Source organism: Anopheles maculipalpis, chromosome 2RL (assembly GCF_943734695.1).
Source record: "Anopheles maculipalpis chromosome 2RL, idAnoMacuDA_375_x, whole genome shotgun sequence".
NCBI classification, from domain to species: domain Eukaryota; kingdom Metazoa; phylum Arthropoda; class Insecta; order Diptera; family Culicidae; genus Anopheles; species Anopheles maculipalpis.
Genome location: NC_064871.1, coordinates 13,670,570 through 13,697,940, shown reverse-complemented (window position 1 = coordinate 13,697,940; position 27,371 = coordinate 13,670,570). Strand labels below are relative to the sequence as shown.

The following is a 27,371-nucleotide window of genomic DNA, read 5'->3' as shown; positions in this document are numbered from 1 at the left end:
GCAAGTGAGTTTGTTTTCCAAACGAATTTTTTTTCTTTAAAACCCGCAACAACTCAGAGAACGACGCTGCTGGGATGCAAAGAGGAGGCTTTCCGGGTTTTGCAAAAGTTTCAACCGGTCTGCCACCATTAACTAGCCCAGATCGAGTGTACGAGCTGACGACTGGTTCGCTAATCCTGGTGACAGTTTTGATTGTTGGCTGTGGCTGTCGCAAAAGGATTTCGAATCGGAGCTACTACCATCACGCCGCAGTGGAACGGAAGACATTCGAAAGGAAGTCCGAGTTTATCTGTAAAATTGGAAAAGTTTTCTTTCATCATCGGCAAAAACAAAATGAGTGGTGGATCGAGCCAAAAAAAAAAAAGAAGCGAGTCAACGCAACCAGTTTCTAATTCTTTGCGTTCTGACACTTAAACGCATCCTTAAAGCCCCTTCTCGATGGAGTGTCACAATAGTTCGGTTCGTCGGGACAGGAAGCCAGTGCGAAGCATTAAGTCCGTCGTGTAAATTATCTGCCCGGCGATGATAGTACCGGGTGGCAGCTGTTGCCGTGAACCGGGAAAAGCTCATCAACGCCAACTCGTTTTTGCCGCACGGAGTGCACGAAAGATGTGCGCTGACAGGATGTCGTCAGATCGGAAGTCTCGACGCCTAAATGAGGTGCTGAAGGGTATGTCTTAAAATGTAAATTTTATCAGCCGATTTTCATGTCGTCGGAGTGCACTTTGTAGTCGGTCGGTCGCTGTGCTGCACCTCGTAGGGACACGAGCACTCGTTCGTTAGTTCCTTCGCAGTCACCGTACACATGTGGTTGTGCGCACACCAGAAGGGACGGTCTGAGGAGAATTTCATTACCTGTAAGTACCTTATTGGCAACGGAGCTGCCGGTATTATGGTACATAGCGCTGACTGAGTGGTCGCTTTTTTCTTCCTTTTGCTGTCGTCTTCAGCCGTTATTTTTCCTACACTCGATATGGGCGAGCTGACGAGTGAGACCTGGTGTTGCTTGTGCAACCGAGCGAGGCTAGTTACGGCTTCGCCTGTCTGTTGCTGGTTGGTCTGGTCGGTGGCAAAGACGAGGTTATTTGTTTCCCGGTTAGCTTCGCATGGACCAACAACCATCAAAAGGTCGAACCGGGGCGGGAATTCTTTGTAACATCTTACACCACGTTCCTGTCGCGTGTCCTTTTTGTGCTCGGTGAGTTGGACATGTGCATGACACCCGGGGTGATCGTATGCAGCCTTCGTTTACCTTCAGCGGGTGAGGTGGAATCAATAGGGCCGGTGTTTTGGAGTCCTTGTTTTTCCTGGTATTTTCTGATGTCCTTGGTTGGTGCTGCAACTATTTGTCGGAGTGTCTAACAAGTGGTGTGCGGTATGTAAGTGTGAGCTTTGTTGATAACACAGCACACGGTGAGTGACGGCAATTCCTGCAAGAGATCCTTAATACTAGTTGAAGGAACTATTTTTCTACGGTTGCGAGGATGGATGTGCTTTTCTCAGCTAGTGTGAGAAACTCTGATACGTGGGTTTTGGTTTGAAAATAATGCGAAAGAAAAACGGTCACCAAACCTTAGGATAACGTTTGGATTAGTTTTGTACAAAAGTTGGTAGAATTCGAAGCAATAGAAAAAAAGCTGAGATAAAATGAAAATTGCATCTGAAAACTCTAGTCCCCAATACTAACCACTCTTCAGTGCGTCTTTTTGAAGCAGTTGCTCTTTTATTAATATTGCATTACAAACAGCAGATGGTTTTGTGAACTACATCGTGTAAAGGGCAATACACTCGCCCAAATTCCATACAAGCTAATATCCAGCACATGCACAGACTGACGCATTTCCATAACTTCTCTCGTCACTCGGCAAGCAACGCTCAATTTCATGTACGCTCGTAAGCAAGAATCTTTAAGTGTAAAAAAATACAAAGCGTAATAGAGAAAAATTCCATTCTCGTCCTACACGAGACTCGGCACCGTCCCGGGACTGGCAGCTTTGTGAGACGAACGAGTTTGTTTGTGTTTCTCATCGCTTGCACATTACGTGTGTCACCCACCCACCGTCGGCGAAGCTCATATCAAATTGCTAGTGTAATTTTCCAACACCGATAAAGCGGCCTGCCATGACACCTACCCTGTCTGAGAGCTTTGCACATATTCCCTATCTACGCTTGCAGCAGGATAGCTGTGGATGGTGTTTGTGTTTGCGTTTGGGCGAGCTTTTCTTGTAGGAATGAATGAGGAAGTGTCCGTACGGTATCGGTCGGGATGACTAAAGTTGGTTGCATCTCTAATATTGGTGGAAATTATTCATGGACACAAACCGACAGCAAGCCTTCCAGCAGGAAACAAGCAATGCTGCTACATCGCAGCTGTGGAAGCATAACAAATTTCTACTATTTTTTAAGCTTCATTTTTTTTGCATCCCTTTTTTGCCCACGCCACAATGGCCACCATCTTTAGTGGGTGGATCCGATATCGAACATATCGCTGCGCTTAACAGGTCGTGGTGTCGTACTTTCTTTTGAAGTTTTCGACGCCGAATTGAATCGGATCGGGTTCGGTGTTTGATGTGGTTCCAGGCAAATTTTCTAGCATAATCCGACCTCGTGAGCGGATGAGAATTCAATCAAACCCACCCTCGGTTGGTGCTGGTAGTTGGCAAAAATTGACTTCATCTTTCTATCTCGGTTGGTGTGATATGCTGTATGCGGATGAAAGTTTCCCAAAAAGGGCAATCTGTTTAATTACTTTTTCATCTTCTGACACGATTTTGTGAAGTGAATAATGATCAAGTTCAATAGCTCTCAACTAGCTGAAGAGTGAAGGAAACAGGAAAATTTGTATGTATTCAATTTTATTGAAAGATACGTTATTCGAGGAAAAACTAGGCACAGCGAGACGTGATAATAAATAAGACGTTTAATTTTATTTTAACTAATATAACATTCTCCCGCGGGTGGCGCGTTGGTTTATGCGACAGCGGCGTCAGTCTGCAAACGGCAGGACCGGAGTTCAAATCGCATTAAGACCGTCCCACCCGTAGTGTGAGAACTGATCATCCAGCTACGGGTATCGGCAAGTCTAGTAAGCCGTCAATGGCCGGCGTGACCTTACAGGTCGTTAAGCCAATAAGAAGAAGAACAATGGCTGTTATTTTTTAAAGCTGTATGTTTCCTTGTTTATGAGTAAAATAAGCATTAAAATATTTGTTTTCAAGACTTTTTAAAGCGCCTATGCTACACAATATTGCCTTTTTTTTGTGAAGAACTAATAATCAACTGTTACACCTGACATACCCCGGGTAAGGTGCCCTCACACGATAAGACCCTCGCTATGAACACGACTTTGGCTTTGGATGACGGAATATACGCAACAAAACAACCGAGCACACCTCGGAGAAGGAAATGTCTCCCAGCAAAAACGAACAGCTCGGTGAAGGAAATGTCTCCCAGCAAAGATGAAAGGAGTATACTAATTTTAAGTTTATTGTAAGCAATACGGCCGTCCTTTATGAATATGAATCCTTTATGAAAAATAAATAAAAAATAATCAACTGTTTAATTTTAGATACGGGGTAGGGGTGAACAGTTTGCAGAGATACCAACGGCGCAAAAAAAAAAAAAAAAGAATCGAGTTCAATTTCCATCCGGACGGTTCCCCTGTAGTAAGGACTGTTTATCCAAATATGTGGTATCAACAAGTCTTATGGGTCAATCGATGGCCGGTATGACATAGGTCCTAGGGACCAATTTATTTTGGTTTAAATCAAAGCTTGACTGAAATGAGCATAAAACATATTTAGCGCAGCAGTGCACTACCTTACTCTAACGAAAGCTTGCATGGACAACTTTAGACGTCATGACGTAGACGTACCACTTTTTGTAGTTTTGTGAATAGCATGACCACGCTAGAGGTACTCTGTTGATATCGAAGAAAGCATTAGACAAGCAACAAGTTGACCTGTTTAGAGACAAATCCTCTCTCTCTCTCTCTCTCTCTCTCTCTTAGACTTAAGTAGTATATGGAGGACTGACTATCCAACAAATGATCAGCAATCCCAGAACTTAAGAAAATTTTCCGATTCATGCTAACTAATTCTCTTTGTTTGGTGAATCAAACAAAATGAATCAATGCACGTATTCGTTGAGTGTACGTAAAGTACCAGAGCATGCATTTCTTCTACACCTGACATAACTAGCTCATCTACTGACAACTATCCAATTGTAAGCTTTCCATCGAATGCGTTTTATGTGCCGCTTAATGGGTTTGGGATGAGTGTGAACCGCTTTTAACCACAGCTCTTCTCATTTGATGTCAACGTTCATTTAGCCTCAGAAAAACGTAAAACGATTTGCCAGTAGTTCAATTATTGTTACGTTTTTGTCCCTCTAAAACCCGCACAAACGGTGGCAATGGGCTTGCTGGCGAGGGAAATTGTTTACCGTGTTTACGTGCATGTACCTGGGCACGTATGTCACATTGCGTGTCTTCTTTCCCCGCTGGACCGTGTGCGGGTGCTGCGCGAACTAATTATGGATGCATGCATTAGATGCATTACAGTCGATAATTATAAATTCGTCGCCAGTATCCCAGACGTGCTAACGTGTGACACGCACTGGCTCACAACGGATGGAAAACTACGAACATTAATGGTACCAGAGGGAGGATGGTTGGATGGGCTGACGAAGGGACGGTTGGCGGTTTCACATTTCACGATGGCGTTCGATACATCCAGCATAATGTAACCGACAGAATATGACTGTCAATCGGGCGGAAGTAGCCGGCCAACTCGACGACGGTTTCGTCTGGTTAGTGTTTATGGGTTTTAGCAGGCGGCATAACGGCTGCACTAGCTGATAAAATCGCACTCATTAGACGCTTTGACGCGGGGTGGTTCAGAAGTGGTTCGATCGCTACTGGCTTACCGGTATGCACTGTGAGTGAGTGCATTCGGGCTCACAATCCTACCGACAGTGACCATTAACTAATCATGCAGCACTGCTTGCATGCACGGAGACAAATGTGGCCACGGGCCGATTGCAGAGAGACGCAGATTGTGCCAACAATTTCCTGCCAGCCCCACATATCCTTGGCGACAGTGAAACATTCTAACGCGTAGTAGAATGCATTTGAACCGCAAATTAGTTTGACGAGGACTATCGGTCCGGACAGATGAGAGTGAGGAGGAAGGCTTGTGGCGGAACAAGGCCGGCGGCTTCATTGCGACCGACTTTGACTTCCGTCCGGCAGGTGTCCGTAACATCAATGGTTGATCGATTTTCATGCCGGAGCTTTGGGGTGAGATTATGGCTTAGGGAAATTATAAACCTACGCATATGATATAAATGTAGAATTGTTGCAAGAATGTCAACGATCGAATGAATCATCTGTCAAGGATGTTAGTAGGGATGATGGTTTAAGTTAGTTTCTTCACATTGATTTGAATGAATGCAAAATGTTGTACCTTTTGTGATTGTGTAAGTAACTTTGTGTGAGATTTTCAGTTGTCTGTAATAGTTTTCTTCGTTCGTTCGTAGCTAATTCGGAATTATGACCGAGTGGATGAAATGAAAAGTTTCTTTTGAAAAGTTGATTTATATTTTTCCACTTCCACACGTAAATACTATCGTTACTTTGTATTGCAGATTGCATACGTAAGGGGAATTTCATAGCACGTGATAAGAGTTCACGTAAAGGACTGTGTGTAGGCTCCGAACCACGGGAAATGTCAAACTTTTGAAATAGATGTTGAACTGTTAAAAAAAATCTCAAAATTGGAATGCGCCAGGTTCTCAAAAAGATATTTCTTAGCAAGGTAATTTCACATACACTCATGACCTAGTGAAATTTACATTTTGAAATCTCCCGTTGTCCACGTTCTTGTGATGAAATGAGACTTTTTTGCTTTCCATATTGAAGCACTGGTCTTCGGCTTTCATATGAAGTGTAGCTTATCGAACTTTCCTGAACAGTCTCATCAACTACCAATCATTCGCATCAACCTAAATGTCTTCCAACGAATTGAGTTTTTTTTCTCCTAATGTTTTTGATCAACAAACTGAAGCACAACAAGCCCAAAACGCTTTAGTTTTGAGTGCACAGTTGAAACGTTCTCGTCAGCCTGTTTTTGTGCGAGGAAAAGCGAAACTAAACGTATAGCTTCATCTAATGCTTCATTCATTCGTTGACGTCTTAATCAACGATCGATAGTTTGAGCGACACGGAACGGCAGTCACGTTAGAGTGTGCCTTCGTATCATGTCAATGCAGAACCAGAATGAGTGTGAACGAGTGCAGCAACAACAACAACAACAACAAAAAAAAGCGAAAAATACAAATTTCCACAAAATCATTTTATACGCTCGTTCCGTATTCCGGCCCTGTTCGCGACACGAGCAAAGTGGATGAACATGATTTGGAAACATAATTCCATATCTAAATTCAACAGTCCTACGAAAAAGCGGTAACGGTAGCAGCTCGATCCCGTTTGTTCACTATTTATTTTCCACCAAATGCGAGATCCGATGCTCTAAGGATGATTTCGTTTTGTTGTGTGTGTGTGTATCCGTGAGAGATCCCCTTTCTTGCACCTAGCCAAAGCCGAGCCCCAGCGTCCGTGGGTAAACATTTCGGCAAGCATTCCCGGCCAATTGTCAATTGCTTCACTTTCCGCGTACTCGCTCGCAATGCTTGACTTTTCATTTTGCCGTGATAGCGTATGTGTGTGCCAAGGCACGACAACAGTTGGCCAACGATCCGTGGGCTAAAAAATGTGTACATGAGCGGGAGGGGATGCACTGTGAGCGTGGCTGAGGCTGGTAGCAAAAATAAATTTCTATTCAATTTCAAATGATACACTCGTCGTGAATGTTTGATGCTTCGCCTGGTGGGTGTTGTGTTTTACCTTTCGGTTGGGACGGTTTTTTTCGGTACCTGGTAGGGGGTAAGAGCGTAGTCCAATTGTATGTGGCCCCTAGCAGCACGTATTATTGTATTTAATGGTGATGTTCGTGTTTTTCTGTTAGCTATTCATGAAGTTGTGTTTTTTAGTTTTTTATTTAAGACTTGTTAAAATGTTACACATTCTTTAAGCCATTGCGATGGTTAATTAATTTAATTTGGATATTTATGAAATTGTCTAACAATATATTTTCACTAATAAATCGATATTTGGACGTAAGGTGAAGGATAAAGAAAAATTAAATTTATACCACCTATTCTACTCCTGAAAGTATCCAAATAAAACCACAAATATTTTATTCGAACTGCTAACGACATTTAAAGATTTTAGTGTAAATTATTTACTTTTTAAAATGAATTAAACGTTTCCAATGATCATTCAGCATCAAGCCGTCATTTCAGAGTTAAAGAACAAAAAAGTTTCCAACATTTACTTTAATATATCTTTAAGGCTGCTAACTGCTTTTTTATGGTTAACTTTTTGTTTAATTTAGTTATTTGTAATACACTGTAGGACTAGCCAACTAAATGGTTTTCCAAGATTTTCAAACGAAAACTTATTCATTTTTATAATTTTTTCTAAATTTTGCTATACATAATTGGCGTGGTAGCCATTTCACCACCACACTTGCCGGAATGAGAGGATTATATTGCATTCCGTTTGTCTTCTCTATGGTTAAAATGTTTGACCACTTTCAGCGAAAGATAAATAAGAATTTGGTCGCTTAACCGACACTGTGAACCCAGTTCACCATCCAACCCAACTTAGCCGTACGGGCTTAGCAATACGGGGTCTTCTACACTGCCAGTGAGAACTAATTTACTTTTAATCACATTATAATGTATGCAAATGAAAGCAGCATCAACAAAATAGCCCAACCTTGATTTCATGGGTGTAGGAGAGCAACGAGAAAGAATAACTAAATTGCAAAATTGGAACCAAAACCAACCTTCACGCCACACACCACCGAGGTACCGGTGGTGATACGTGTGTACGGTTGCGATTTTTTCTTTTTGCAAAACACTTTTCCACGCATATGTCACATTGGAGGGAAGTAGTAAGTCAGCAAAATTGGATCGTGTTTAATTTATGAATGCGACGTCAGTTTCCCTTCGATTCGACCGGAAGGCAAGCTGGCGATTGAGGTTTTCATCGAGCGGTTCATCGGTTCACGGGATGGTGTCCTGTGGCTAAAGTGCGCTATCCGTGCTCGAGGCAGAATAGAATCGGATAGAATGACCTGTGAATATCCAGACAAGCTGATGCGGCAAGTAAGGCTACAATCGCATCCAACAGGTCGAGACAGATAAACCTTCATGCTGGCAGTTGGTAGAGAAAATTGGGGGAGCCATGAAGTGTAGCACCGGAGTAAAATGTGATGATGCGGTTGGAAAAGTTCGCTCGAGAACTGGAGTCCCGAGGGTTTCAAGGCAGGACGTCTCCAGATTCATCGCTGATTTCACACCGCCTCGAACGACTGTACAGTGGAAAACGAAGACGAGATATGTGGTAGCGGTGGGACGAGTGGTTGGAATGACAGAAATTATAAACATCCCCTTGTAGCAAGTGCTCGCTCCGTCCATCCAGAAACCGCTCCAGGAATGCAAATGGTGGTGGTTTGAGCCTTTTTCATCCGATTCCTCCTCCCAGTGGAGTATGATTTCCGAAGGGAAATTTAGGAAGTCGACGACTGAAGAGGAACATCCGCTGTACCGCTTCCTGCTTGCTGAATTTTAGCCGACGTGCACCAGCAACGACCGCACGAGCAAAACGGTGATGAAATATCATTTTACAGGGTGAAAAATTAAATTTAGGTGATTTAATTTATAGCGAAATTAAAATATTAGCCTTTCGGGCAAGTCGGAGGTCGAGCAGGTTGGCCTCCTCCTGCTTGGAGTGTCGTGAGAAGTGTGGTACTCATCCCGGGCTGTTGATTTGGGACGATTTAGTCGATTTATGCAAATGCCGAAACGGATGGGAATTGTTGTGCCTGGGGTTGGTAATGGTTGATGTGAACGGCCGCGGGTTGATGTTAGTTAGCTGAGGAATGAAAGCAAAATTGAATTCCCAACCGGTTCGGTGTGGAACGTGTGAGCCATTTTGTAGCGGTGATTTCATGTTTTTTGAGTGTGAAATTTCTAGAGTTGAATGAGGAGTAAGTGACGGAGGGATTAGCTTTAAGGAATGATGTGAGATAAAATTTGCTGTCTTGTTGCGAATGTTTACGAGACAGGAAGGAAGTAAAATCAGTACACTTTTGCTAAAAGCAGCAGGAAAATATGAGGCTGAACGTGATTGGATTTTTAAATAATTATTATAATTACGTGTAATTCAGACAATACGGCACTGGACCGTCATAATCAATTAAAAATAAATACAAAAATACGTGTAATTAAGCTACCATATGAAAGTAATGTGTGACAATTTACTTAAGGTTACTTCAGCTTGAATTTGTAAAGGAAACGATTGCCATTTGATGTATTAAATTTTTAAATAACTCTGTAATTAGGAAAGCACTAAGCTAAGCTTGGCAAACTATAATTAATCCAATTGCTGCTAACTGTTGAAAGATAGCTTATTACTTTTCCATCCATAAACGGCAATGTATCGTCAATACAACTGATGCTGCCACTCTGACGAACCGAAACCAGCCAGCGGTACAACCTTCATCACTTCTGGAACTATGTCAACGATAAACGGAAATCATCTTGCCTTTCTGGCTCTATTCGCTTCAAGGGAATTTCCATTTCCACATTACTATGTGTGTGGACTCTTCGCCAAGCCGCCCTTCGCCCAAAAACATTAATTTTGGTGCTGTATCAAGCGCACTTAGTGACACGCTCGCCAATGCACTTCATACCATGCTACCGGTCATTAACGCCACGTGACCGCCTCGCAGCCGTGGTGATATTCCAGTTTCAATATTCAAGCAGTGTGCTACGTTGATCGCTTCAGTATAGGCAAAAATCTTCAAATCATCGCTAGACACAGAAATTTTTCTAGCCTCCTGTAAAGTATCTTGATTAACACCTCGATGGGCTAGGGTTACCAACACTCTTTATGACATGACTGCAATCTTATAGGGTTGAACGTTCTTACGTAATAAGACTGGGTGAAGGATGCAATTGACAAACTTATCCAAGGCCCCTCTGTCTCGAGAGGAATCTCTGAACGGCGAGGCTCCCCTGTCCGGCAAGGCCCCTCTGTCTGGCGAAGCTCCCCTGTCCGGCTAGGCTCTGTCAATACCGTTCATAGGTTGATTCGACCTCAGACCTCGCTTTGCTCACTCGTTGTAAATTTGTCTGCTGTGCATTACAAAACATGTTAAATGCTGTAAAATACTGTAAATTTTCTTCTCTACTCAACTCGAGCTGCTATAGCATTTAATTTGACACGAAAATGAATAAAAAGCATTCAAAAGATGGAAAAATTCTGTCTTTTCAAATGCGTAAATCTTTAGTAGTGCATCTTAGATGAGCGTCTAAAAGAATGCAAACAACATTGTACTGTTAGTGCATTCCATGTGGACTTTAACATCTGTATCACCCACCAGTCCTTGAATGTTAAGATTAAAGTCGCAAAAATTGTTTTAAAATTACTACCAAATACATTGTTCGAGGAATTTACCAACGCTTGCAATAAATTAAAACGTTAGATTAAATAAAATTGTAAATTAAGCTGCACCCGTGAAACCATTTTCTTTTGTTCTTAGAGTTTATTGTTTCAATTTCTCCAACGCTCAATTAAAACGCTTTAAGTTTTCTCGAGTTTACGTCCGGTGTAAATGATTAACTTAGCAGCTAATTTACAGTGCTGCTACAGCTTCTTCCAAAAAACTCGTCGGACGTTTTTGAAAATGAAAATGAATATTCATCTGCACCAGTGCCGATAAAACGTGTAAGTATGTATGCATGTCTGCATGTACGTGTGTGAGCGTCTGTTTGTATGCTTTGCATCAGTTTAAAGTGTGTAAAGATTCTTCGACGATAAACTTCCTACTTCCTGTTCCTCCGTGCTTCATGTTTTTTCAGCAAAATTCACCCTCTCGTTCCCTGGCAGCAGCCAGTTTTATTATGTTAATGTATGCTCGCAAATGAGATTAGGATCGTACCGAAACGGTACGCCCCAGGCGTATGCTGATGATATTGCAAAGATTGAGATTGAGTGTTTTTGAGTCAATACACCTTTACCGTATGCCTGGAACACACACACACACACACACACACACACACACACACCCACCGTGTAAGGGATGCTGTCTGCTAACATGCTTGGAAGATACGGAGAATGGTGAAGGAATGGTTTTCGGTGCCGCAATTTCTTATCTTACCGTACGGAGCGTAGCCGAGCGAAAGGAAAGAAATAACAATTAATTTCATCTCTCCGGCAATGATGTTGCCGATGGGAAGCATAAAGCATACGGCTTACATTAACGGTGCGTTGGGTATCGTCTCGCCTTAGTTTTTTTGTTGCTTGCTTGCTTTGCGAGAAGCAAAGGGTCAAGCGAATGGATGGGAGCAATTTCAATAATGTTTTCCCTCACTCAGCACAACACACGGAAGCACATCGAGTAGCGGTAGTTGTAACGCTATTAGTTGGGCTAAAGCAACGGGTTAAGCATCCCGACATATGGACCGAAACCGGGGCCGCTTAAGGTCTCCCGTGCCGTCGGATCAGAAGAAAGGCAATGGTGAGGAAAGATCTTTACCATCGTACGAAATGTGCAAAGCACCGCCCGGCTAGAGACACAGGTGAGCAAGGATTTAGCTTATCTTGGGTAGTAGACACGTCGATATGGCGAAATCAATTGGTAGCTAACCATTTCACGACCTCCAATCTCGGCATGAGCCGCAACACTTTATCCGTTACCGTTTGGAAACCAGGGTTTTTCGCATCAAAGCCAGGAGGTATACTTACGGTACGGTTCGGCGTTATGTTATGTCAGTTGATAAAAGTCAAATTTTGGGAAGAATCTCGGATCTTTCCAACCGACGGCTCTCTCGTTTCACGGATTTGTATCGAGGGATGGTAAAAACAAGGCTTTTTCCGGTCCGGTCCTTTATCGCTCGCTAGTGGGCAAGCGTTTTGTGCTGATGGTGGTAGGATTAAACTCATCTCCTGCCGGAGGTTTTGTAGGAGTCCTACGGCCCTGCCAGCTAAAAACTGGAGCAATTTCCGGCGCATTTCTCTCGTGTATGGTGTTCACCTTTTCGAAGGTCTTTAACCGGGCACTAGCGCTTTACGGCATGACATCGTATGTGGACACGTTTTGCAGGCGCTCTAATCGGCATCGTATCCGTACGGCCTGTCTCGTTCGACTTTCGCCCGGGCGTTGTTCCGGGGTGTTGTACCAAAATGGCAAAAGGTGAGTCTTCAACAGTTAGCGGTACGGTTGGTACACATTGCATCAGGATTGCTAAGGATTTCCGACCGTACAATGGGGCAGCAAGAGGTGGCGCGGAAAAGGGTAATAAAAATCTGAAAAAAAAACACACACACACACAAAACCCACATCCGGACGGTGCGCATTCTCGGTGGGGCAAGATTCAATTTAATTTTTGATCTTCTTTTATGACTTTCAATTTCGGGTTAATCGTTCCCGGGGAGTCACGGGATTGGTCGGTTCATTAGGAGTAGATTAGCCCTTTCCGTGTGATGACTACAACTTCAGGCGGGAAGCGTATTTTTCCCCCTGCTACATGCATTGGGCCTCGTGCTGCTGGCCCATCTCCGCCAGGAAACTCGCCCGTTTTAGTTGGTCGTTTTTCTCGATTTCCTTTCACCCAGCAGGAATGGTTCATCGCGAGCTAACGGTTTGCTCCTTCCCATTCGCTTCGGAGCGGTAGTTCCTTTGTGGTGCAGTCGGGCAGGTTACAGTCGGTTATAGCCGGTTACGCAATGGGCCAACGAATTGGTCCTCACATGGGGTCCAGCCGTCGTTACAAATTACGATCCAGCCAGCAGTTGCCGTTTTTGGCTAGGTTTATTGAAAAGGGTTAAAATTAATTGGTTTAAGTAGTGCCCGTAGGCTCCCCCATTCACTTATCGCTTCGGCAAACGGAACACCAAGTCCCGAGGGATATCTCATTCACTGGAGATGTGTATGGGTGAACCAACACAAAACACAAAAAAAAAAACATGCTTCAAAAAACCCTCGCTTGACTCGTTCCGGATAGTGTTGCGCTGATAGAATAATCAACGAATCGTGTTTACCTTGAAGATTCTGTTCGGACACCAGCTCAGGTGCTCGTTGTGGGCAGTATGAACGATGTTATCGATTTCCAAAACATTTGACGGGCGCTTGGATTAAACGATTTGGCCGTGTTCTTTGCTGTGGTAGTACAGGTTGAAATGGTTCGCCTCTGAGCCTCACCAGCCTTGTGATATTTCCCAACATATCAGGATGCTTCATATCTACGATGAACGATTAATGTTAATGTTTGTCGAAGCTAATGGTACGTGTGTGATGATAGCGATCCGGTTTAGTTGTTACGCGTAGAACCATCTCATTTAGCTAGACGATGGGATGCGTTACATTTTGTTAAAAATTTGTGTAAAGCGCCTAAATGTATGCAAATTGCCTAAAATAACAAGCAATTCTACGATGCTTTTGGCTAGGAATCTGTATTATATTTTACAAAATAATGTTCATATTTAGTTTTTTCATTTCTAATAGATCTTCTTCTTGGCTTAACGGCCTTCTAGGGACCGCCGTTTGAAGTGTAGCCCACAAAAGAGAAAAGAACTTCATTTGTGTGATGATTTTAGCCGATGTGTGGTTCCATTCCTAAAAAAGTTTTTTTGCATTTAAATCAAGCCCGCGACTGATCTAGGATATTGTGAAGCCGTCCAATTTACAATGATTGTGAGAATGAATAAAGGGAAGGGCATGAATGTCGGTGCATAACGGTTATAACTGCAAAAAATGAGAAAAATTTGAAAGAAAACGAATTGCTTCGGATAACCGTCGTCCTTGTTAATGCGTGAATGTAATAGTAAAGCTTATATGAGTGTTTAGCTTGTACATAATGAAGAAAATTCCCTGTAAGGAATGTTAAATAAATTGTAACATCCGACATATATCTAAGGTTGAACGTAAGCTGATAACTGAAGTACCTAAAGTACTAATGGTGAAAACCTTTAATTTTTCAACAGAATAGTGGTGATCGATTTTTTTTCGTTATTTAAACGTACGAAAAAATTCCAAATACAAAATAGCGAGTTCTCCCCGTTACGCAAACGGGGGTTTCTGGGAAATCAACACCACCATCCTACATCAAGCTCGTTCACGGTTAAAAATGGTCCCCATGGATTCCACCAGATTACGCATCTCAACCCGGGGGATTGGATATCAAACAACGCTTTCCATCGCCTGGGACAGCGGCAAGATTTGGAATCGTGCGCTTCGATCGGGATAGGATTACGCTCAGAAATGCACGTGAATTGTTCCGCGAAATCGTTCGTTCAGTTTCAACGGGACAAACGTAAAACGGATCGGTTCGGATTACGATTCGGATTTCTTCTGTGCTGGGTTTTCATGTGCACTTACTTTTGTGAACGTACTTCGGTACTTGTTTTAACGTGTTTCGAATGCAATTCCGGTGTGCCGTACGATTCGTTGGCTAATGGTAACGATACGGCATATTTTATGCGCGATTCATTATTTACAATTAACAAAGATTTCGGACCGAGTACCGAGTGTGTCGCATCAATAATGATTGAATTAATTTTGTACAGGTCAGAGGATATAAAATACATTTGTTGTCAAATGGAGGCATGTTTTCTTATTGACAATAATAATTGGCTTAGTGAATGGTAAATTAATGTTTTTAAATAAAAACTTTTTAACTTGTGGCTGCGCAATCTACGGAAGAAATTTTTATCTTTGAATGTTTGTTTATAAGTAGGAACTGTAGGATTTCAACATTCACAACTCATACAAAAAACGCCTAAGACTGTGCAAAAAGCATGCTTTATCAAGCATGTTCAGGATGAGTTCCTAAACGTATGAAGAAATTGAAACAATCAACAAGAAACAATAATTTCAACAACCGAAAATTTTTCCGAAAGATTTGAATTTACGACCCAAACCTCAAAAATGGTGGCATTTTCTGTACCATCCCTTTCTTAAAACTGCATTAACGCCCTCCACGCTGTATTGTCCCAATAGATGCTTGGCACCAGTCGTAAGTATCAATCGAATCAAACCATCCGACACCTGTACACTGCCGCTTGGACCCTTTTTCTTAACCGAATCAGCACGATCCGTTATCGGCAAAGGAGCGTAATTTGATGCCTCCTTCGCAAGCAGAAGATTCTTTCTTCGTGACGGTTACGTTGATTCACCTGTTTCACCGTAATCCACCTGTTTGAATTACCGCGCTTTGAAATTGGATTTCGTGCCGGTCGTGATGATGGTAGCGACCCTGCGTGATACAACCCAGGCGACGGCAACAGTGGTCTGGTACGAGACGAGATTAATTTTATTATCTCAATGATTAGGGTCCGATTGCGTTACGGCCTTATTGCACACCCAGCCTGGAATGTTCGAGATGGTTTCCATTCCTTGTGGTACACATTCCCAATGTCGTGTATAGGTGTATGGAGTTATAGTGATAAACTTATTGCACTCAGTGTCAGTGATGGCGCTGGTTTGACCATGAAAAAGTACTGTATGAATTAGTGGTAACAATACCCGTTGGAGGTTTATGAACAGTTTTTTTTTGTGGGATCTGCTTTTTGCAGCTTCATCCCATTAGAAACGGAAACACATTTGTCGGGATTATGTTTGATGTAATTTGATGGTGAGGATTTGGAATAACGTGAAGGATGCAAAGGGTAATGGAATTATAATGCAACAATGGTACTGCAGCAGTGCTCCAGCTACTTCCAGAGAGCACCAATGTAGTTACACATCACGTGGGACATTCGACATTGATTCGGCATACCGTAAGGGGCACACCAGATGACAAAGGAACACAACATGCCTGGGGTGGTTATCCCACTATTTGTCCTTATCGTTTCAGGAAGCAGATACAGTGTGTGTGTGTATGAGGTTCAATTTTTCCCGTCGAGAAATCCTTTCTAACCTAATGGACTGTTTAGCTGTGGGCTAAGTCATCCCGAGTGGCCATGTATCTTTTGATCCCCTTGGAGCACACATGTCGCATGGAAAGATACAGTTGTGGTTTTATCAGATTTAGAAAGCATTGCAAGACGAATTCAGGAAAGTTTGAACATTGATGAAAATTGCTTATAGTAGGAGTAGTTGCTACATAGTACTCGATACATTTTATTGTAGTTTATTGCGTAAAAATTACTATCTTCATCAGATCTCCGTATTTATTTACGGGTTCTAGGAAAGGATTAGATTTTTATGTAGCTTCTTCCTTCAAGCTGTAAAGAATGAAGCGAAAGCATCCAGGGACATGAAGCTTTTAATCCTGCTCTCTAAAAATGAAAGACAAACAAGGGTTTTGCTCGATGCTCATGCACTTGTAGAGAGGGAAAGCAAAAAAGGCATATTAAAAAAAAGAAACAATGAGTGTTTCGATCGAACTTTCCTTGTGCCAATGTGCCGGATTATGAAATCCTAGAACCAAGCGTGGAACACACATACGGGTGCTGCTTCTTCCAACTCTGCAACAGATATGCGGTGGGCAACGGTTCTGTAAACATTTCATTTTTCACACCGTCACTGTGACCAGTCGCCTGTTTGGTTTGTTAAAATCTTGCCAAGTTCCTTGGTGCTAAATGGACAAGATTTTACGGTTGCTCACCGGAATCGGGAGATTGATTTTCAAACAACCATCCACAAAGGTTCCAACCGCTTTCCCGCTAAGTCGAGGATTACGTTACGAGACGTCCGAGAGTTTTGGGACGCGTACTTCGCTACAAAACGGGCGACATGACTTTCAAGTTGCCCGCTCCTAGGTGAACCATCAATTTTCAATTAGCTAGGTGAGTTGGCAGGAATGTCTTGACAGAGCGTCGCTGAGTGCTTTTTCTCCGGAAGCATTGCCTCGAGTGGGCCAATATGCGAAGAAGTGTCCTTATGACGGGTATGGCTGAGTGATTTTCTGCAACAAATTCACTCGCTACCGAAGAAAGCATTCTGTTCTGGAAGGAATCTGTTGTGGAAATATTGGAAAATCGGTATGGAAGATACATTTTTTGAATGACTCGTTCTATGGATTGATGTCAAAAATGGCCATGAAAGTTAATGTTGGTACGAACAGGAAAAAGGAACAAATCAATTCATTGATGAGTGGTAACAAGTTTTATTACGATAGAAAACGGTTTGTGCATGGATATCACGTGAAACATTAGCGCTCCGTGAAGGTTGTATCTTTGGTCCCACGAGGCTGCATCGTTACTAATTCTAGCGTATGTAAAATGGGCATAGGATTAGAAGACGGGAACACTGGGATCGGGTTGTTTTGATGCACTACTTCTTCTTGTAGATGTAGTCCAGCTCGGACAGGTAGACGGTGGGTTGGGACGCAAGCTGAAGGCCGGCGGTGGGTTGAGCTGCAAGCTGAAGGCCTGCAAGCTGCGCATTGTTAAGCAAAACCAGCTGCTGAAGGGTCGATTCGGGAAGATTGAGGAGATAGACTGGACGTGCCAACTGCTGCTGTTCCTGCTGTTCGTTCACGTACACGGCAGGAAGGTTCTCCAGACGTTGAGCTTGACGGTTGATAACTGTCAGCGGAGCCGGACGGCGTGCACTGAGCTGCTGTCGACGGCGCAACTTGGCACTTGTGTTGGCATCAGCCGTTGGTTCCAATGCTGCAGTAGAGTCCTCGTAATCTTCATAGGCAGCGGTGGTGGTCATTGCATCGCTCGGTTCCGTAGTCGTAGGCTGCTCTTCCTGAGCAGGAGTCGTTGTTTCCGCACCGGGTGCTGCTTCGGTGGTGAAGGCAGGAGGCATTTCTTCCCCAGGCAGAGGGAAGGCCTGGTCCGGCTTGGGATAGTGATATCCTGAAGACATTGGCTTAGGATAATTGTATCCAGCTGGTTCCTGTTGTGCCGGAGGTGCTTCCTCAAGCCTTGCGAAACGTGTGTTTGGACGCTGCACTCCAAAGGCAGCACGCGGTCGGAAACGCAACGGTGGTTCAGCGGCCACCACAGCCACCAGTACGAACAGGACCACGGTACGCATCATGCTGCTGAGTGAGGATGTTTTCTTGCGCCAAAGGGTTCGAACACGCTTGTGGGAGCGGAAATTAATTGATTGATGAGATAACCGAAACTGATATCGATTAAGCGCCGTGCGGACGGCTTTTATATGCTGGCCGGGAATGTTTTGTGCTACCCGTCGAAATCGATTCGCACGCAACACCAACTGAGTGCATCATCAGCCCATCCCCACCCCCCTTCCAAAAAGCACAAGGGAAGGTGTGAAGGTGTCACGGTGTCAACCGAAAAGCAATTACCGCGTGCGAACGTCAGTTGTGGTCGTTTTGCATGCGTACTTACCGGGCCTGCGTCACGTGCAGGCATGAAGGAAAGGGAAGCCTCATATCACCCTCACCACACCGGAAGGACATTGTGCCGGGCGCAACGGCATCGACAGTGACCCATTTAGTTGCCGGACAGCGGGACGTGTTCGTCCTCGGTCACAGCGGTCACCGCTGGCCGCATTTAGTTTTCGGCCAACCCGGTTGCCGAGCACATCGCAACGCAAATCGATTATTTTGGTAGCTCCGACCCCCAATTGCGTGACCGTGATGTCTGTGTGTGAGTGTGTGTGTGTGCGGAAGCAAATGAACTCATAAAATTGGACATCCATAAAACTCGTCTTTCGAGGTCTGCGGGTGTCCCCGGCCTGCTGCTCGATCTGTCTGCTGGTCTGATGGATGTCGATCAGCGTGAGGGATTTTTTGTGCCGCTTTTGGAGTGGGCAATGTCGATCGATTAGCGTTTGGCACACACGTTGTTTGATTGGAGGTTAGAAATGAACGTAATTGTATGATATTTTGTGCGTCTATTTGCATTAGCACCATACGTTGACAAGTGTAGCAGAGAGCTAAATTGAGTTGCAAATTTGCACCATTCGTGTTTATCGTGGCGCAAATTGGGCTTCGAAACAGAAAGATTCAGGGGAGAAAACCATACCTGCGGGACTTATGTAGCAGATAGAGCAAATAGAATTTTCACAAAAAGAGATCCGCGTTAAAAAATAGCAATCAAATCATCTCAAATGAGACAATGTTATTTAAAATAGTGAGTTGAATTTCAGAATTTTATTTCTAAAGGATTTTTTTTTCTGAAGAATCGAGCTAACGGTAATGTATTTTGGGAATATTTCAAGTAGCTAGAAATATCAAAGTTTCATTCGTAAATTGATGACAGCATAATCTTTTTTAAATTAATTAATTATTACTTATGTAGCCAAAATACAACTTTAAAGCTCTATTTAAAAATCAAAAGTTGATTCGTAAAGCCTAAAATTGATAACCCAACTCCATTCGACTGCAAATTCCTCTGGAAAGCATGCAAACAAATAGAATGTAGTGTTTGCATAATGCACTATGCACTTTGGACGAGAATAGAACGGAAAATAAGGAAGTAAGTCCGCGCCCGAAGATATCGTACACAGCGTGAAATTTTCCACACATACGTAGTAATGGGTCACGGAAGCCAGAAGATCGAAGCAATCTGGCGGGTACGTAGCCACACAAAGTTGGTTATCAAGAAGATACAGCACAAGCACGGGGCACCTAGTCCTATAGTCGAAACGATGATCATAGCAGCGGAGAATAAAACGCCCGATCCTGCGTAGCATCCTGCCGCGAGAGAGGCCAGGAACCACACTAGGCCACCATCCTAAGTTAGCCTACTCAATCACCGATCGAATAAGGGAGCAATGTAGCGTCTTAAAATGATAGTCATGAAGGAAAGCCTCGTAGAAAAAAAGAACCTCATCCTCATCCACATCCTTAATGAACTGTTTAAGGTGCTGTTCGTCAAGCGCATAACTGATAAGAACTGGATCTCCTGATAGGCTGAAAGTTATCACTTTATGTCAGATTAGAATTAAACAGTCCTGATCAATAGTGAACATACTAAGTGATACATCTGAAAGTCCCAACGACATTTCACCTGAATCATCATTATAACGCCTTTTTTTAAATATTCTTTGATCATGGTTTGCCTTTTTTACTGTAGCATCATCATCATCTGTAGGTCTTTTGATACTGGATACATTTTACAGTCTGAATTATTTATTAACACCAGCAAAACAAGAAAAACATCACTCGTATTCCATTTACTTTGTTTCTCACGATGTCATACTGCTCCTGCTATTTAATCGTATTCAAAGTTCAATTCCACCAGCTAAATCAGCTAGGTGAAGTAACCTCAACATTAGTCCGCTTCAGCCTTTGAATAAACTCTCCATGTCTTAGAACCATTCTCCATGTACTGTACTATGTAGATTCAGCAGGTATGTAAGCTCATAATTTGTTAGCACTCGCACTGCTATCCGCTCCCTGTACGAAGATAAAGTGAAGGGATAAATCTTGCTACTTGCTATTTCTGCTGCACAAATCGCGCGCTACCTTTAATCGAATTATAATCGAAAACGCACTGGCTTGGGCCGGTCCAGAAACGTACGCATAGTTGATAATGCTGCTCTGTTTGTGTGCAAGCGGCAGTGGTTTTGAAGCAGCAGAGTCGAAACGGGTCGCAATCGTAGTGGCATGTTTAATATTCATGTCACAAGTGGTACAGTCGCCGACTGTTGGCATTACCACGGTCGGAGGTAGAAGCGGCAGATAGATAGATGACCCGATGACGCTGGTGGTGGCAATGAGAAGTGCGTGACTCGCGATCTCTTGTCATTCTGCCCCCGCTTTGGCACACCCTCTCCCCATGCACAAATCCCATTGTACCGAGCTTAGCGGGTTGCTTCCGAGTGGTGAATTCGGCCGCTTCGATTCGTTTGCTTATCGCGGCTGGCTCGTTTGGCAGAATGCCCGGATGCACCATGCACCGATGGCTGCATCGCTTGGATTCCTACAACTAGCGTGGTCGCGTGGTGCAGTGAAAAATCGTTTCATTGGAGCCGGCATTGTGGCAAAAATCATGTTTACCGGCTGTCGCTACCAGTTCCCCTTTTGCCCAGGAAATCCCGCAAAAGGTGGTTGGAGTGAGGAAAAATCACTTAGCGTTATTAAATTTTTGACAGCTGTTAGTTGTCCGCTAGCGAGGGTAAGGTTCGTTAATCGTTCCTTTGTGCGTACCGTTTTGGAAAAGGAAAATCGGAAACGCTGGGATAGGGGAACGATGTAGGAAATAAAAACAATGTTGCAGATGAGTTTTAAGAACAGTTATCATAAGTGTGTCATAGGAGTTTAAAATAATCGAAATACTTATAAATACAACGAATTTGAATGTATAAGCATAGTTAAAAACTTTTGTTATAAAAGCCTATGAGATTTTTTTTAACATTAATTTATTTCAATTCCGTGCAACTCTAACAAATTCAAATTGCAACTTTGATCATAATATTAGTATTGTGAATTTACTCGCAACAAGGATTGAAAGAGTGATTGAACAAAAAGGTTTCAAAAACTGTGTTGTGAATTTTGAAGCACTTTTTTCTGCCTTCAAACGCTACTGTGAGAGGTCGAATGATTTAATATCTGTTTATTTTAATTCATAGATCGGTGTGCATGTTGATAGTAATCGGAATTTTTAATTCTCTTAATGCAACCATTCCGGCAACTATTAGTGTTGTTTACGCTCATCATACCGATGGAAAATCGATCGTGCATTCATTCTCCATACTTTGAAACAGTTCGTTTGGCATTGTTCAACCTCCTGACATAACCTCATCATCCGTCTCCAGACCTCAGTTAAAAATCCTACCAATGTGAGCTATGAGCTACCACACTGCGAGGCAAAAACTAACTCTTATACAGTTCTGCTGCAAAGAAGAGAGAAAAAAAACCTCTCCAAACCGAAATCATCCATTCGGTGACAGATTGTCTGTGTCGCAATCTGAAGCACTGGCACATCCGAATGAAGGCAACAAATAACACGAACAAAAAAAAACAAGCCTCCCTTTTGTCCCATTCGCCAACGTTCGCCCTCACGGACTCAAGAAAAAAGAGATAATTTTGTGTGTTTTTCCTCGCTGGTAGCCGTGCAGCACTGACATTCAGCACTCGTCATTGTTTGGTGCCGGATGACGACAACGACAACGACGACGCGCCAAATACATGCTCAATCATCTAGTTCATCTCCGGATCCGGATCCGTCGTTCCGGGGGTTTTTGGTGCAATCGAAATGGCGAAATTTTAACGACAGCCTGTATAAACGCGAGCCCTTCAATAAGCGAAGCGCAATCCTAATTCTGCACCATCATGTGCCCGCATGTGCCCTGTGGCCGGGGAGGAAACGCAACGTGAGAGCCCCCCCTCCCCCACCTCCCGCCGTTTCCGAATCACGTCCGCTGCGTCATGATCCTGCGTCATCAGCTTCCATTACCATGGACATTGGCCCTTTAACCTTCGCCTGTTTGGGTGGCACCGAAGCAAACCGGGGGAAAGCGGAAGTGGTCTTACACGCCATACATCATCAATCGGCGGTCCTTTCCACGATTCTAATCGCTTTTCGCTTCTTTGGGCAAGGATTTCGAACGCTTGATAGGAGCTCGCTTCACGGGAGTTAAACTGCTTCCGTACTGGCGCAGTGTACACAAATTTCGTAGTCAGCTCACTGTTTGTGACGGGTTAGTAGGATAGTAGAGCTGGAGCTGGTGCACGAGCGAAAAGGTTCGACATCAGTTGGAGTGGCTCGCATGGATGTTGCATACATGTTAATGAAATAAATCACTTTTACATTTCACTTTTTAATGCTAAAGGATTTTAGAAGAATCTACTTAGTAAGGAGTTCAATCGGACTGTTTCGAGAATCTATCAGACAACAAATAAAAAATCTGAATGAAACCAACAAGACGTTTGCACGATTAAGTTTATGTTCGTATGCCATTGACGTAGTTGGCGGTTGGCAACGCAGGTTGATTGATTTTCTCGTGATTGTTGATGTGGCTGGCTTTTAAAATGTTTGAGAGAGATTTTTTTTTTTACTTTGCCCCTCAATTTGACTCCATTCAAGATAGCAGAACGATGGTGAACCACAATCCATCGTACAGAATTCACACACAGTTATGAAGTGCTTTCCATCGCCTTGACGATTTGGCGTCAAGATGATGATGATGCAGTTGTGAAGATGCTCGGACTGCGGACACAAGCGACTGGCGCCTAGTACGCCCTGGTAAACGTGCTCGTTGGAGTATGGTAGCTAATCTTCTTTGTTGCCGGTCCTTGGCCAACGAGCTTTTTTTTTAATACCTCCTATGATGAAAACCGTCCAGCAGACGGCTAACGGAAGCGCTTGGGATCGAATGCCGGTGTCGCCGGCTGGGCTGAATGTTTGTGTGAAAGATGAAACGACGATGCACCAGTGCGATTTCAAACAGAATTGACCTTCAACATTGCAAGGGACGTATTTGCGTAGGGGTGCACACAAACATATGCAGTTACACCGAAGCGTTGAGCCGTGTAGGTTGAAAATGGCTGCTGGTTACTGGTGGAAGGATAACTTGGAATTTAAATGAATTTAAATTATAGTTGGTGTAAGTGAAATACGTCGAATTAAAAGATATAGTTTTTTTAAAGTATATTATATTATATCTAAAATATAGTCACATAAAAATGCTTCAGGACCAACAAGCTGCTAATTATTTTCAGCACTGTTTGAAAATTTGACAAATAGCCATAATCAGTAACACTTGGCGGCATAAAAGGCAACATCTTTGAGTCTGTTGTTTAACATATTACAGGGTTTTAAAAATTCTTTTTCTTCTTCTTAGCTTGACGTCCTTATAGATCGCGGCAGCCATTTAATACCACGTAGTTACCATGTGGAATAGTCAAACCACACTATGGTGTAACGGTCCGGATGTAATTTGAACTCTGCTCCTGCCGTGTGCAAAATGGCGCAGTTGGCACCCCACCAGAGTTTTGACCCATGCAGTGGAACACTAGGATCAATTACGGGAATGTTCTAAATGAGTAGTTGAATATTGCAAGTCGTGGATACTTTTAAAGCTACAGGGCAGGAGTTCCTGTTTGTCGATAAGAAATTATTTATCTTGCAATAGCCGCACCATGTCCGAAATGATCAGTTGTGGGGGCCGACGTTCGTCGACATCTCCCCGTCCCTCATAAACATTCAGTAATGTTTTGCGCGACTATAACCAGGCGTGGGAAGCTGCCACTGATGTTTATGAAAATCAAGGCAGCGTATCAAAAGACCGAAGTTCTGAAGAAAGTTGAGGCTCGGCGTCTTCGGGACCTCTACCGGAAGGATCATAACACTTTTCAACAGGACGGTGCACCTGTTCACTCGGCAAATATCGTTCAAGCGTAGTGTCGCAATTTGTGTGATTTTCTCGATAAAACTTGTTAACCTCCCAGCTCTCCGGATCTTAATCCCCTTGACTGTTATGTATTGTCATACATGCTGGCTAAGAAGAGCAAACATCAGCACTATGGACCAATGCAAGAAGCCCATTTTCAAGATCTGCGACGAGATACGAATGGACCAGGTGCGTAACGCGTGCAATTTTTTTGAAAAAATATTTCAGGCTTGTCATAAAATCCCAATTTTTTGTGATAAAAATTGACTAAAAAAAGAATATTATGTATTGTAATTTATTTTAACAAATTTTCAAAGCATTTTTCAACTTAATGAACATCTTGAAAACAAACTATTGAATGACATTATTTTTTTATTTTTCCGGTATAACGCTCGGCAAAAATTCAATAACTGATGAGAAGCTTGCAATATTTCACTGTCCGTTTGTAAAATCCAGTTGAGTCATTAAAATTTTTTATGATATAACTCGAAACCCTGTAAGGAAATATCTACCATAAAATCTTTGATGTTTCAACATATCACACATTTCCTGAAGGTAAAAACCATTTCAAATGTTTCGTCACGCGTCAACTGCCACCACAAACAGAACTAGATGATTGCCAAATAGAATCGAATCGATGCATTTTCGATTTGATGCAGGAAGCAACGATTAAATGGAGAAGTTGTGTGTTTGTAAAAGTGCTACCGATTCGATGTGCATGCATTTTTGTACCGTTTGTTTATGTTAACATCGATTATTAGTCCGAGCCAGGACGTGATAACAGAAAGCTAGAGGGAAAAAAGAACGTTCCTCCATAACTCAATGAAAACAGTAGTACGTATTATTTGTAAATATTATGCAAACAAAACATTCGTTGACCTGCCAAACAAACATTTGCTACATTTCTATGCAAGCATTTCCCGATGCATGTGGTTTTTACTGCTTTTGTTTGATATTCTCTCATTTTTAGATCCTTTTTGCTCCATGCATTCAACCAGCAAACTAGCTCACGAGCACCGCAGCCGGCCGCTTTGCATGTGTACGTGTAGGTGATTGTGCTCAAACACAGATCCTCAGCACGAATGCAAATCGACTGCCGATTGATGCCACAATAAAATAGCGCAAACATATCGTGCAAACGTATCGATTTGGATCGATACGCCCGGTTGTCCGGTGGAATATATTTTAAAAACATAGGGAAGCAAAAAAAAAAAAAAGTGGGAAAGAAAATCATCGGAATGGTTAGTGCTCGTAATATGGATATATATCCGGTGGGAAAATCATCCATCCAGCACGGCAAGGACCACCAATGAATCGTGTGCCAACGATATTATTATCATTTTCCAGCATCGTCCAGCTTCCTCCAGCGGGGCCGGGCGGGAATGTGAATTTATTTTCATGTTTTATTTTGTTTGCCAACATTGAGCAAACACCATTGAGCCGGATGTTTTACCGGTATTTTACGGTACAATGGAATGACTTTTTTTTTCTTTCTTTTGGGTTTTATTTATCTGTGCCAGGGAGTCATAGGATTTTGAGTTTGAGAAGCGACGGAGGAAGCAACTTCTGATCGATAATTTTCCGATTTTAGTTAAAGATTTCAACTATGCGTTGATAGTTCATGGAAAAAGGTGTTTTTTTTTAATTAGATTGTTATGGCATTTGAATTTTAGCAAGGACGGAAATAGTTTGTCTGTAGAACAACCCCTAAAAGTTATGCACTTTGCAATACATTACCATTGCTCGGATAGATTAAGTGATAATATGTAAGAGTCTCATATTTTTATAAAATTTTAATACACATAGAAAATGCTAAATGATAAATGAAAAAAGTACGGAGAGAATGAATGCCGTCATTCTCAAATATAAACAAAGAAAATAATAAATCAGATTTTAGTTGAGAATACTTGACGTCCTATGTAAGAGTTTTAAAATTAACATAGTTTAGACATAAAAATATGTTCTGTGAAGAAGAGAAAAAATATGATATGCATTCTTGATTTGTTGTTCGCTAGTATTCCGTTCCTTTGTTGTTTTTATTAAACTGTTGAATAATTGCATGCTTAGTTAATTAAAGTACCTGCCTCAAAAATTGGTATTAGTTAGTTATTTAAATTCAAATTTGAATATTTGCGCTTTACTGACGGTAAACTACGAAAACTATTATTCGAATAAACTTTTCCTTGTGGAGTAGAAAAGCGTCATTTAAATTTCTTTTCCATCTTCAGATACCATTATTTTAAAAAAGCTCGTTAAACTTTTCACGCACCCGTTATGAGTGTCGTTTCACCAAATGAAGTTTTTTTTTATGCCAGTGAATTAGTTTATCTTCGTAGCGGTCAGAGCTTTCTGCAATCGTCTTCACTAGGGATGCACCTGATACAACCTCACCCAAAGCACTGCCTTGCCTGCCTACTTAACGGGCACAGCTTCACGCTACTTTTCCAAGTTGCGTGAAGCTCGCAATAGCGAGCGGACGAGCGAAAAGCAAACCAAAAATCGTTGTCACTAGGCGGTGTCCTGCCCTAATGAGACCGGCATTGGGCCACCTCTTTAAGCTCACTGAAGAAATTAATAACTTAAGTGAATTAATTAGAAAGCCCCGAAACAGGGGCGTCAAGCCGGGCGTTCCACGGGTGAAACTTTTTACCATGGCGCTTTCCACCGAGACACATCGCACGGAGTGGCAGTTGCTTTGGGGAATTTAATTTAAAGTTCTTTGCGCGGGAAGATGCGGACATGAGCATGGCGTCCAAAAAAAAAAAAAAAAACGGGTCACGCCCAAGCAAATCCGTACCGTGGTAGTAGGACCCCACTGCAAGCGCAAACTTGGCTACAAAATTAATCAGCCATGATTTGGCAGGCTGGGGTGTGTGTTTCTGGGCAGTGATGTTTTTGATTTTCTTGCCTTTTTTCTTCCATGTACCACAGACCAAAGCTCTCGTCTGTCCGGTCGACAGACATCGAGACAGAGTTTTT

At 42.7% G+C, this 27,371-nt stretch overlaps 3 protein-coding genes across 3 annotated transcripts in view; 1 reads left to right on the top strand and 2 right to left on the bottom strand.

Annotated features, from left to right (window-relative positions):
* LOC126558879 (uncharacterized) overlaps positions 1-27,371 on the top strand; it is a 553,494-nt gene that overhangs the window by 297,892 nt on the left and 228,231 nt on the right. The gene's annotated exons all lie outside the window — the stretch shown is intronic.
* The window catches only part of LOC126558878 (uncharacterized), a 521,842-nt gene that overhangs the window by 311,739 nt on the left and 182,732 nt on the right, over positions 1-27,371 (bottom strand). The window lies entirely within an intron of this gene.
* Positions 17,409-18,125, bottom strand: LOC126558934 (uncharacterized). The gene has a single exon (XM_050215024.1). It carries the CDS (start codon positions 18,123-18,125, stop codon positions 17,409-17,411), a length of 717 nt encoding a protein of 238 aa, XP_050070981.1.

Bases quoted from the DNA above. Each gene is read 5' to 3' on its own strand.
- LOC126558934 (XM_050215024.1), bottom strand. From the start codon at position 18,125: ATGATGCGTACCGTGGTCCTGTTCGTACTGGTGGCTGTGGTGGCCGCT.